Source organism: Phodopus roborovskii, unplaced genomic scaffold, assembly GCF_943737965.1.
Source record: "Phodopus roborovskii unplaced genomic scaffold, PHOROB, whole genome shotgun sequence".
Classification (NCBI taxonomy): Eukaryota; Metazoa; Chordata; class Mammalia; order Rodentia; family Cricetidae; genus Phodopus; species Phodopus roborovskii.
In genome coordinates this window covers 31,233,735-31,247,760 of record NW_026126459.1, presented here as the reverse complement: position 1 = coordinate 31,247,760, position 14,026 = coordinate 31,233,735, and the positions used below count along the sequence as shown (strand labels likewise).

Sequence of the window (14,026 nt, the reverse complement as noted above, 5' to 3'; positions counted from 1 at the left end):
TCATTGGATCTTATTCTTCAATAAACCTGTCCAGTGAGCTCCAAGAATTCCCTGTCTTTGCTTGCCAGTGTTGGGATGACAGGCAGGCCCATGCTACTATGTTCAGCAATTTACACAGATGTTATCTGTACTCAGGTCCTCATTCATACTCAACAAGCACATTACACATGAGACACCTTCCAAGGCCCAAGTCCTTCCTTTTTTCATAGATTACTGACATGATGTGGCTATGTGGTGGCATTATATTTCTGATTCATAACAAAAGTATACTCAGAAAACATAATATTTGTGCTAAAGATCACCAATGGTTTCCAGAGGTTTTTTTTTGTTTGTTTGTTTGTTTGTTTTTTGTATGTTCTGAAACTATGAGCAAACATGTTATACTGTCAGATTATTAGCACTTTCCTCAGAATAACCATAGATAATAGGCTCTTCTCAAAAAATATGATACTATAATATATGTAAATATATAGATATCTACTCGTATATGAGGAAAATGTGCATAAGGGTACACATAAATAGGTAGTGAAGTTAATGAGACTTCAAATATACTTCTCATACAAATCTGTCATCATGGATCTGAAGGTAAAAAAATTATGCATTTGATATTTATTTTAATTAACAACACTTTATATCCTTGTGATTAAAATGTAAGGAAATGATTTTTAACACCCTAAGTGTACAGTTGGTCTGAGATACAAATCTGTGCTTAGCGGCACTTGTTGCTCTTACCTAGGACCCAGGTTCAGTTCCCAGGACCCACATCTGGAGTCTCTCCACTGCCTGTAACACACCTTCTTCAGATGCTGTGTTCCTGTGTGTATGTGGTGCATATTCATACAGTACACATACATATTCATGGGCAAAAGTAATTTTTGCCAAAGGATATACAGTTGAAGTAAGTTTTTAATAGCTCTAGGTACATATTTCAAATTTAAAATGACTGAGCTGACTGCCACTTCATGGGTACAATTTTAGATATGCTGAAATGACTACTCAACTTGTTTAAATTTGACTAAAATTTTCTTTGAAAGTGGAGTAAAAAGAAATATCACCGAAAAGTGAACTTTCATATGAACTATTTTTATTAAGATAACCTATATTTTTCAACAAATAATGTTCCTTAAATGTGAGTTTTCATGAAATGTACTGTCTTGCTCTCAATATGTTTAGGAATAATTGTATAATACACACATGTATTATACACAAAGATGAGGGCATTTTGATGCATTATCAACAAAAGAAATGTGCATCTTCCAACCTTTATCCATCAATCAGATGCCACTGGGAAGATAATGTTTCATTCCAGAAGGGGAACTTGTTAGAGAAATAGCTTGTTCTCATGGACTGTAAGCCTATTAATGCTGTAAATTTATCTTCACATGTGTCATGTAGGATGCATTATCAGCCATTAGATGAACATATAAGCTCAGCATTAATGGGGCCATTGTTGATATCTTTTACCACAATATCCTCCCAGTCATGTGAAATGAACAGAGAGCTCTTTCATCTAAATGGTAGACTGCTTTCAATGATACACAATTAAAACATATGCTATCCTGTTGGGGACCATGCAAGGGAACCAACCAGACAGCACTGGAACTCATGGAACAGTATTGAGTGGTTGGCAAAGCCATGTCTGAGTGAGCCTTGGAGAGGCAAAGCCCCAAGGACTATGTGTCCTGAGAACCTCATACTGTTCTTGAGCAAAACTCTGATTGTTGCCTTCATGGTTTCCATATCCCTCATAATCTGTGGGTCATATGAGAACTCTCAGGGAGTTTCTAACACCTCATTTGGCAGCGTTACTGGTATTTAATCATGTAAGGAATGTGAAAAACATGATTTTTAACCTATGTTCATTATAATTATTCAGTTAAAAATAGAATATAACCACATTGTAATTTTTATATTGCTTGACAGATTCTACTGGGGTATATAAGCTGGAAAAAAAGAAAGAAAAAAGAAAAAGAAAAATAAACTTAATAGAAAGAAGGGATATATCTGAATACAAGTATAAAAAAGAAATGGATGAGAGAGAGATGATAGAAAGATCCTAAAGGGGTGTGTGCTTGTTCCCTTTTTCACCAGCCCCAGAGAATTAAGTCTACTCTTTCAGAAAGAAAAGTCAAATTGAGTGATTAGTCCACCAGCTCTATGGCTCCCCTCAATTCCTGAGCTGCTAAAGGCTGGTCCTCAAAGGAGCACTATCCTGATGCATTAAAGCATAAGCCAATGGCAGTGCATTATTATCTATTTCAAGTATAATTTTTTGAGTGGGGGAATACATGCAACAAAAAAATTATTGCTCAGTTACACATGCAGCTTAATAAGTCAATATTTATAATATACATCGAGGATCTCTTTTTCAGCTCTCCATATAGTGACAACTCCAAAGGGAAGCTTATTCCTACAGAGTATTGGCACTTCAGTTGGAAAGCAACAGACATAGCTTTACATATTACTTTTTAAGTCTCTAAATAGAAATAAATATATGAAAATTACTTAGGGAGTTCTGTAAGAAAAGCAAGTGCTGTATAAATATCATTACCTTGTTACAAATACATAATTAAACCATCAGCCTACCAAAGGAAGAAAAGGACATAAAATTAACATTTTTGGCAAACTGATCAATGACTTTATGCTTCCTTCCTCACTTGTTCACTAAATTTTACAATATAAATATCACAAAGATACTGAAGTTAATTATAAAGCACATAAAATATTTAAACTCTTTAAATTATACTCTTCATTAACTTCATTAAAAGAATCATTGTTCAATATTTCAACAATAACAAATGATGGATATGCCAGCTAGTTAGTGTGTCATCTTGACACAAATTAAAATCACCTGATATGAGGTGGAAAAAAATGCCTCCATAAGACCTAGCTGTATAAAGTCTGTAGGGTATTCTCATAATTAGTGATAAATGTGGGAGGGTCTAGCCCACTGTCTGCAACCCCACTTCTGGGATTGTGATCATAAGAAATCAAGCAAGCAATATGAAGCAAGCTAGGGAGCATGGTTGTAGTTATTTACATATTTAAAAGAGCTTCAGATGATGAATTAGGAATATATTCTCATTGCCAAGGGCAATTGCACAAAATGGGATCACAAGTGTCCACCATGGATCCTGATTTGGATTTCAACAACAATGATGAAATAATATGATGTCCCATAGCCTTGTACACATTCTGAAAAGGGTAAATAACAACTGTAAGGGGGTTTGTAGCTCATAATCTTATCCATTTTCATGTTATGCTTGTCAAATTACATGCATAAAGAAAATGGAGCTCAGTAAAGCTAGCTTCACAGTTTCAAGCTCAGAGCCCAAAACTTGAAACTAGATTTTTCCAACTCAAATTCAATGTCCTGACTATTAACTACTCTTAAGCTGATTTGGTTAAATTTGGCAATTCTTTCTCATCCCAAGAAAACTGATCATTTTTAATGGAATATTCAATTTGTCTACAGAAGTTATGTCAATATGTAACATTGTAGAAGCAAGGATCTTACTTCCTTTGTCTATCCCTATGTTAAGGTTAACACAGCTCTTTGTATGAATATTACAAATTACTATCCCCGCACCATAATTAAAATCTTTTAGGAAAAAATTTAATGTCAATGGTATGCATTTGAACATACAGTACAGCAACTAATGTTGCATTAGATTTTGGTGTTATTATTAAGCATTGTAGAATCATAGAACTTGTAAGAAATTATGATTTTACTATAACATTTATATGCAAACATACCAGAATTTAATTGGCAAGAAGATACTTCTAATTTACACTATTATGTACAGCTTAATTATATTTTTCACTAATGAAAATCTTTGTTTTGCCAGACAACTCAACATTGCCCCCTCCAATGGAACTGTTCCCTTACTTGCCATCTTGAGTTATTTTATTAGGAAATGAAGTTAATATCTTTATTACACAAAAATCACATATCATAAAACCTTAGTGTTATTTGTAAAATAAAATTGGTATTAACAAATAGTAAAAAGGTAAATTGTCAAATGTCTAAAACAACACTCTATCCAATCAAATTACTTAAATTTTCTTGTAATTATTTAGTAAAGAATATGTACAAAAGTCAATAGATAAATGCATGAGAGAGAGAAAGAGAGTATATGCATGTTTTTGTCCAATGCAAATCATACAATTGCAAAAAAATGATTCCTAGAATTAAAAGTCTTTGAAATTTACTATTACTTGAGTGTTGCTATTGTATTAAAAAAATAAACTTGAATATGAAAGGCACAGCTTTTGAAATATAATTTCTGGAACTCACATAATATAAGAAATAAATTAGTTCCACGATGAGTTAAATAATACACTATGGAGTAATCTATAGTGAAATTTAGAACATTCATGCTTTTATAATATTATACAATGTGTAGTAGATATCTGCTATACCTAAATTCACCTATAAACATATCTATAATTAGAATGTCAGAACTGCAGAGAAAATGCTCTAATGAGGGTAAAGAAAACTTCTAATATCCTAAGTGTAGAAAAGAATATTGTGATGAATGATGAAAAGGGAGGTTGCCTTCACTTGTGCTAATTTGTAAAAATCAATTTGCAAATTTTACTTCTTCCTGTAACCTGTCTGTTTCATCCCTTGAGTATTAGCACATAGTCCACTTTGGTGGACTACGACTCTTTCTTTACTACTCAACTTTTTAAAAAAAATTTAGAATTCTGACCAAGAGAAAATGTTGAAGTTCCAAGAAGCTAATTAGCTTTCCCAGGACACAAAGCTCATTTGTTCCAGGGCAACCAATTCAACTCAGATGTTGTAGGTTCTTGGTCCCTGTCTTTGGGATCACTCTGTTCTTTTATAAGAATCTCTAATTACCTTGCCAGCAAGTAAGTATGAATATTTGTTCTATAAAGAGATAGAAAATCATAAAGAAGGAGGTCAGCCACTATAGGATTGTATTCCCAAAACTTTCACAGCAGGAGGGGCCACTGCAGAGATGAAAACTCTGGGAAAGTTAAGCTGACAGTGGGCCTGACTATGTGCACAGAAAGTCAGAGGAAATGACCAGGAAACTCTCCCCAAACACTCAGGAATTCTTAAAAAGTTTCCCCTCTAAACTATTTGAAAAACAGTAATATTAGCATATGGAAATCTACTGCCATCCTTTATTTCTGTGTTCTCTTGCTAAAAAGGATTCCATGATCAAATAATTTGGAAAATATGGGTTCAATAAAGAGTTAAACAGGTGTTTAGTTTTATTTGATATGCTTGGACTCCACAGAGCTATTAATATGAAAATGCACCACCAAAGGATGCTACAGAGATGAATGTTCAGCTAAGTCAGTTTCCTTATATGACAAAAGACCATCTCATCTTTTTCTTCCTCTCCCTACTAGCCTCCTTGTCGTCCTCCCTCTCTTCTTTCCTTCCTGTCTTCATTCCAATGCAGAATAGATAGGAGATATGCAAAAGCTGAGAACATTAGTGCTCAGGTACCTGATTTTCCACTTAGGGAAAAGTTCAGCAGAAGGACTTGGGTTTATTTTGATAAATAAATGGACATAATGTTCAGAACACAAAAGACTCTGGTGCTACTGCAGTTAAAGTTTCTATTGCTGTAAAGAGATACCATGAGCACAGCAACTCATATAAAGGAAAATATTTAATTGGGGTAGCTTATAGTTTCAGATGTTTAGTCCATTATCATCATGGTGCAACATGGTGAATGCAGGCAGACGTGATGCTGGAAAAGATGAGAGTCCTGTATCTTGCTCCACAGGCAACAGAAAGTGAATTGAGCCACTGGGTGTGGCTTGAGCATATATGAGACCTAAACTAGGTCTCTATAGTCTCATACTTCCTCCAACAAGACTACACACACTTCAACAAAGCCATACCTCCCATTAGTGCCACTCCCTTTGGGGGCCATCATCTTTCAAACTAACACAGTTGCTAATGATGCAAACTGGAAATAAGTACCTTTACTAGTTCTATTCACAAAACCAGAAATGTATCTAGTACAGTCTAGCCATAGCCATGAGTAACAAAGAGATATGAAAAACAATTTTATCCTTCAACAAAAAGATTGTACAGTGCACTTGAAAACAAAAGTATTACAATAAGTCCCAAAGTAAGGCTGAGTTTGAAATAACAGACACTGAAATCAATTTGCATTCGTAAATACAAAGATAGCAAGTCATGTTGAGGTGGTTATTGCTTTTAACCTTCTTGAAATTCTATACTAGTTTTCTTCTTGTTCTGTAAACTATTGGCAAGCTAGTTTTAAACATCATCTGGTTTGTATTGCTTTCATTTGATATTGTTATCAGAAAGTATTTTTGTGAGATATGTTTAAAAGCTTTAACTGGAAACAAATTCACTTTTCTGATTCTCCAACTTGGATATGCGTGTGCTGAGGGGAGGTTTGCTCTCTCAACAACAGGGTTCAGCCAAAGCATAATACTGAAACACCAGGAGAATTTGCAAAAGCATGCCAATGTTGACTCAGAGTTTCCAAGAATTGGGTGGAACTCTTAATCAGTGTATTTTAATTCCCTAGACAGTTATGATACAAAGTCATGACTGAGGCCCATTTCCCTAAGACTAAACTATTTCTCCAGTATTAAAATTATAAAGCTAAATTTTAAATATCAAAAATAACCAAAAACACAAGAATTTCAAAGTGTAGGGAAAATTAAACTTTGTGAAATTATCTATAGGTCACAAATTTTCACTTAGACATTGTTAACTAACTGTGTGAAAGGGAGAAAACAGCAAATACAACTACTTTTTTGTTTTATCATAAATGTCAATAAGAAATAAATACAGCCTCTTGAAACATTGTCAAGAGAATTTGATCTAGAAACACAGATCCATTATATTTGTCATTTGGTGAAATTTTAATTGTATTAAAGGAATAGTTTGGGAACATTGTATTTACATATCTGAAGGAGATTAGAAATTAAATTATAAAATGTTAAAGTATTGAAGTAATACTGAACTTCCACTCCAATTATTAGTAATTAACATTCTTTGCATTTCAGTATCCCCCATTCATATCACTTTTCTCACAAAAAAAATGGCATGTTTGTGCATTTGTCCATTTATCCATTGATTCAGCTGTTCACTTATTTCTATAGGAATGCCCCTAAATAATGAATTGTTCCTCCTTAATCTTTAGAATATTACCTACAGTTTGACAATAAGAAAACTGTCTATAACTATATAGTTACTGAGTCAAACATATTAGCAACATAATATATTTTGATGAACATGCACAAAAACAGATCCAATAGTTTCCCTATGCACAGAGTTCCAGTCTCTGTTAACTTCTCTACCAAAATAACATGAAAACTGAGTGAGAGTTCAGACATCTTTCATGTAGTACTTTAGTTCTCAAACAAATATGTATTTTAAAATGCAGATTACAGAATGCAACTCCAAGTTTTTTGAGTTGGAAAGTCTCCTGGTGAGATATGGAACTTACACATCTTCAGACATAGTGTAGTCCCCTCTCCTCTCGTGAAGGAAACTTCTCTGCAACAGAGGAAGACCACTCCAGAAAACTATGAGCAATCAATATGCAGACTTGTAGAGCCCAGTTCCAATGGGTTCATCTCTAAAACAACCCCTTATCTAAGGCTCAAAGAACAATGCAGCAGAGGAGAATGGAAATCAGTAAGACTCAGAGGAGCAGGGAGCTTGCTGTGGGACTGTGTTTCTAGCAATGTCAGAAGCTCTGCCTATTAAGTCTCACCATCATGACTGCCTACACACAAGCTGAACAAGACTAACAGTAGGCATGCAAAAGTGGATGAGGGAAAAGCAGAGATGCCTCTGCCCTACCCAAAGAACTATGGGCTACCAAGAATGGCAAGAGTGGGAGAAATAATCTTCTCCAGGGAAGAGCACATCAAATGGTTAAAATATTATCCAATACCAAATGGTCAGTCCTAAAAACATACATGCAAATAACATGATACAGACAGTGGACATATGTATGTATATATGTGTGTGTGTATTGTGTATGTTTGCATGCATATACACATGTATCACATGTGTGTATATATGATGTATATATTATCTATATGTAGATGAAATACATATATACATATATGTATATATGATACTATATATAATAAAAATTATATAATATATATAATAAAAATAAAAAATATCTTCTTAGTATGTCAAACATTTTACCACACAGAAAGAAACACATTGTTTTTTAATACTAAAACAGAGATGACAACTATTCTTGTTTTGTGGACAAGCTTTATCAAGTAAGCTGGAATTCAACAAAATTCTAACATCAGAGCACAAGATAATCATTGTCTTATACAAGTAACAGCAATTAATTAAAGAAGAAGCCATGAAGTTGAAAGAGAGCAAGGTGAGTCTGTGGCAGGGTTTGGATGGAATAAAGGGAAAGATAGGGTGGTGTAATTACATATTCTCAAAAGTAAAAGACGTATGTTTTTAAAACTCTCCTGGGCCAGGTAATGGCTCAGAGGGTAGAGTGCTTATCACCAAGCTAATGACCTAAGTTTGATCTCTTGATGAACCAACTCTCACAGGTTTCCTCTGATCTCCACATGTGTGCTGTGGCACACACATGTATGCACACAAAAATATTTTTAAAATGTAAAATAAATTAATCTCAATCCTATGACCAAACAGATGTGGAAAACACTGGATATCATTGTTCCTGCTTCAAAACAAACTCATGTGGTGATATTATGCACTAACAAAAGGGCACACAAATCTCTTCATGTAAAGAGCTCATATAGTCCATCTCAATGGATCAGTAATACAATAAAAAAAAAATGATAACAGGTCTTGAGCTTTGATGTGAGACAGAATTTTGCTAAGTTCCAAAATCCTTGATGCAACTTGTTCACAAAATAAGACTAGTTACCACTTTTGTCTCTATAGGTGTTTTATAGGGATTAAATAACAGAGTGTTTTGATTTGTTTGATAAAATGTCTGAGGCACTACAAAGCACAAAATCTGCACCCTACCTCTACTCAACAATCAGAAAATCGTAGAGAGAGAAGAAAAACAAATCCCTCATTGCTAGAGTGTCTTATTTTTCAAAGCTCACTTATCTCCAATGTTGCTTTTTTAGAACAATTTCATCTTCTCTTTGCAATTCTTCTAAGCTCTGAGCACTCTCACAGGTCTTGATGATGCCCTCCCCACTTGGAAAATAGTCTGTTCTTGTTTTGTGCTGGAGATCAAAGTCCAGAGCCTCCTGCATTTAAGGTTAAATCCTCTACAACTGAACTACCCCCCCAGTCTTTGCTCAAACGTTGTAGGAGGAAAGGGGAAGGGCAAATGATGACTTTATAATTTCAGAATCATAAGTGTCATTCAAAATGTATGCAAATTTATTTAAATTCATAAAATAGACAGCAAAAGTTAAATTTTAAAAAAGGTTTCTGTAAAAACAAATTATCTGCAGTTTTTTGTCTTAATATATGTTAACCTCTCTGTACTAGCACCAATTTTAGACTATGTGTCGCACAACTGGAGTATTCTAGCTTAGGATCAGTGAAAGCTCATATCATGTCCAATTTTAAATAGGAAATTTGAAAATCCCATGGTATGGGTTCAATTAAATTACTACTAATCCTATAATATATGATGCAAAGTCCAATTTGTAGGCATACTTTGAAAGTTAATTGTCGTAAGGAAACTGATTTGAACCTGGTGGGAAAGATCTGAAGTGCTTGTACAACCTTAAAGTAGTAAAACATCGGTTTCTCGGTTCCTAATGAAGACTAAACAATACATATTTTATTTACATATCGAACAATGCAACACTCTGTTCAGTGAATGATGTTCTTCTGCCACTTGGTGGTGCCTGCCAGTTGCAGAATTCGTTTCTTGGTGGCACTGTAACACTAAATGCATAGTGAGTGGGACAGCAGCACAGCATTCCCAACCAAAAGGCTTTGCTTCCAACTGCTTAATAGTTTAAAGAACCTCTGTGGAGGCAACTGTGTTAACCAGTCACAGCCAGTAATTGACTCTGTTGACGTTTTAAGTTAAGGTGTGCAAAGTGTCTGAAGAATACACATTCTTGCAACACATGCCAAAATCTTACTTAGCAGAGAATTCAATAACAATTTTCCTCGTTAAGAGGTTCTGTAAAATTCTATGTTATAGTTAAACTGTGCGATCCTAGCTCTGGTTTTTACGACCATAATCACTGCAAATAAATAAATAAATAAATAAATAAATAAATAAATAAATAAATAAATAAATATGCCTGAAGGACTTTGTCTTTAGTTCAAGTGGAGCTTATTTTCAATGCCTGATTAGTTGCTAATCGCTAATTGAGCCTTGTTATGGAAAATCCCAAGTTCTCATTCCTTAAGGTACCATGGGGCACCGTGAGTCTGCATTAAGGTTGAATGTACAATCTCTGCTGAAAGGCAGCTGTTTCTTTGTTTTTGAGATATCTTTGGCAGCTCCATCTTCTGGGCATTCCTTTACCTTCAACAATTCAGTTGCTCCATCTAAAAGCCGATTTTTCTGATGCCTCCAATGTCTGGTCAAATTGATCTGTGCTAATGGAGTCCTCGCTGGTGAGAGATGCCATTGACTGGAACGCTGAGATCTGCACTGCTTATTTGCCAGGGGCAAGAGACACCAAGATTCAGAAATCTTTAGAGGTGGGCAGAGGTGGGCGGGGGAGGGGAAAGGGAGTCCTGGGAGGGAGGCAAGGTGTGAGATAAAGGGAAGGGTTTCACATTGAGGAAGAAAGAGAGAGGTGGCTTTGAGGCTCCCAGGTGCTGTGGGATCACATCTCTCAAAGGGGAAGTTAAAAGGCATGGGGGTGGGAGGAGGTTGGAGGTTACAGTACTTGAAGGGATTGCTCAGGCATAGTTTGTTTTCTGGTGATGTCTGAAGAAGATAGATAGTCTGCCTTTCAAAGTCTGTCCGTGCCTCTTTTAAGTGATTTAGGTAAAGCACGCTAATTGCTTGTTAGATGCCATCAAACAATGCTCTCAATCAAGATTCAGGAGAATAAGAGAGGGGGGATACAAGAAAATTTAAAGAAACGGGGAAGGATATAAGGGCTCTTGGAAGAAAAGGAGGAGAGAATGGGCAAGGAAAGGGAAGAGGAGGAAAAAATAGAGCGGAAACACACACACACACAGTGCTAATGAAAAAAAAAAAAAAAACAGAATAACTGCACAATCACATTCACTACAAAAAGAAAACTCTTTGCTGCAAGGCATCCAGAACCCTGTGACTGCAGTAGTGACCAGACTCGCTAGAGACAGACACTCTTCTCGGTATTCGTCCCAAATAGCTAGCTCTGGGCTCTAAAACTAACATGTCATTAAGCAAAAGAGTATTTCTAACTACGGGGAGTGCAGCAGAAGGAAGGCGGGACCGCTCTGCTGTTTCCCCATTACTGGGGCGAAAGAAAACCTAGGGGATCTAGTGACTCCAGCCAGGTTAGATGTCCTTGCCTCTCCCCTGTCACTGATGATCCTGCAGACCCAGAGTAAAGCGCCCAGGCTATAGCCCGTGCAGCCTAAGCAAATTCTCTCCTCCCAGAGGCTTCTTCGTTTTGGATTCGCGGATTCGCCCTGTAACCCGTACTCGGCACAGATGCAGGGAAGCCTCTCGCTGTTCCTCCAGCCACCTGCCCCAACCAAAATTGACCTTCCAAGCACATTTGGCTGCGCCTTTTAGACAGCCACACAAGTAGGTTGCAGGCTGTACCAGAGCGTGCTGGGGAGAGGGGATCAAACCTTGGCTGCCCAAGCAGGTCTGAGCTGCGGAAAGCCTGGAAGGGGAAAAGAGGGACCAGGAGACAAGGAGAGCCAGGGAGACTAACTGGCTGCGCCCCCCTGGAGAGCACCGTCGGGTATGCAGCTTCTCGGGGAGCCCTTGTAGCTGCTTTAAGCCATCCAGAGCTTTCTTGGCGCTCACACCGCCACCTCTCATCCGCTTTTCTCGGCCACCGCCTAGAGAAGCACCCTTACGCTTCTTAAGCTAACACGAAATGCCCAGCCTGGGTTCCTTTCCCGGCCCAGCGGCGCCAGCGGGACGCCCTCTGCTCCCTGCCTGCTCCCCCTTGCTACCCAGTGGCTGTGGATTCTCCACCTCCGCCGCCCGCATCATCTCCAGCTGGAAGACAAGGCCACCCAGCCGCAGCGGGTGCTGGCAGCCCTGGGTCACACACAAGAGAGGTGCAAGCCCGGATCCCACGCACGGTAGGGGGCGTCCTGGAGCAGAGCAGAGAAGCAAGTGGGATGAAAGAGCGTAGGAGTAGCCGCCCTGAAGCCTGAGCTTCTCCCAGGAGCCATCCCCGCCTAGCCCGACTAGGGCAAGAGCCTAGAGAGCTAGCCCATCTGTGGCATCCGTGGCCGCCTCCTCCTTGCACCTCCTCGCCGACCCCTCCCTCCCGAGACCTGCATCTCGCTCCGCCAATCAGAGTCCGACTGCCGCTCCCCACGTGACCCCGGGCGGGCTAAGGACCTGCTGCTTCCCAAACGCCAGAGGGATGCGGGCGGCAGAGCGCGAGAGGCGGCGGCTGGGCTGCGGAGCGCTGTGACTGTCCCTCCACCCAGTCTAGTCGCGCACCTCTCTTCTGCCCGCTGGTTGCCTCCTCTCTGGCCCCTGGTTTCTGTCTCCTATCCCTCCTTTGCCCCAACCCTCTTCCTTATGGCAGCAGCTCCCCGCATCTGGGGCGAAGCTTTTCAGCGGACTGTCTTCTCTCTCCCCGGCTGAGCCGGGTCGCTGGATGTTGCTGAAACTCCTGAGATCATGAGCTCCTTTGGCCACAGCCTCACTGCTGGCTGCCCCTGCCGCCGCCTCCTCTGTTACCGTGGTCCGCGGGATGCTCAGTAGCCCGCTGCGTGGCCCCCGCGATCCCGTGTTCTTCAGGAGCCGTTGGTTGCTGCAGAGTTGCGCGAAGTAGTCATGGTGCTGTGGGAGTCCCCGCGGCAGTGCAGCAGCTGGACACTTTGCGAGGGTTTCTGCTGGTTGCTGTTGCTGCCGGTGACGCTGCTTATCATAGCCCGTCCGGTGAAACTCGCTGCTTTCCCTACCTCCTTAAGTGACTGCCAAACGCCCACCGGCTGGAACTGCTCCGGTAAGTCCAGACCCCTCAGCCCTCCACGCGTTCGCCCCTCATAAGCACTGAGACTGTACAGCTCTGCCTACCCATCCTCGTGCTTCTGCACAGCCCCTCGCCTTTCACTGCCTGAAACCCAGGACTTCCCATCTCCATCCTGAGAAACATTGGGAACTGCTTTAGCCAGGGCTGGGCGTGCTGGGATAGGAACAAAGTGTAGGTGTGGGGGAACCTTGGATGTCTGCCCTCAAATTGAAACTGAGAAGATTTAGAGAAATACTAGAGGGTAGTTTTCTGTGTTCTCGAATCTAGGGGAACACCGAACAGACTATTTCCCGTAGTTAAAAAAAAAAAAAAAAAAGTCTAGTCTGGCTGTGCAAGAATAACTTTATGAGAAAGAATAATCGAGAAAGCAATAAATCAAATGATGACTGCAGGGGGAACCGTTAATTCTTGCCGAACATGTGAACATGCTTCTGTATGCAGGGCTTTCCTACTTAGCACTGGTCACGGGTGATTCTAAAGGAGGCAAGTTTCCAAGGTCTCTCTCTCTCTCTCTCTCTCTCTCTCTCTCTCTCTCTCTCTCTCTCTATCTATATATCTCTCCCACCTCTGCCTCTCCCTACTTCCTCCCTCCCCTCTCTCCCTCTTTCTCTTTCCTCCTCTAGTCTGCTCCCTCTCAGTCTATAGTTCTAGTTCTCTTGCTCTGTCCTGCTTGCCCTCTCCCCTCCCTCCTCCTCCCACCCTCTCTCTTCATCCCCCTCCCCCCTTTCTCTCTTTGGCTGCAAACGCCATTGATTTTGAAAAAGGTTGACTTTGTAGTCAAAGGATGCCCACCCAGGCTTTCCCAGCTCCTATGTGGAACACAGAAGTTAAGGAAAAGAGCGATCACGGATCCCCCAAAGCCAAAATGGGCATGCTCCAAGCCTGGAAG

At 39.4% G+C, this 14,026-nt stretch overlaps 1 protein-coding gene across 2 annotated transcripts in view; it reads left to right on the top strand.

The window, feature by feature from the left end:
• The first annotated feature begins 12,252 nt into the window (after positions 1-12,252).
• The window catches only part of Tmeff2 (transmembrane protein with EGF like and two follistatin like domains 2), a 245,951-nt gene continuing 244,177 nt past the window's right edge, over positions 12,253-14,026 (top strand). Inside the window, exon 1 of one of the 2 annotated variants that reach the window (XM_051190152.1) lies at positions 12,253-13,110. In XM_051190152.1, coding sequence (XP_051046109.1) covers positions 12,939-13,110 — 172 coding nt within the window. In that variant the 5' untranslated portion in view covers positions 12,253-12,938. The remainder of the gene's footprint in view (positions 13,111-14,026) is intronic. The other variant, XM_051190151.1, reaches the window with a different exon arrangement.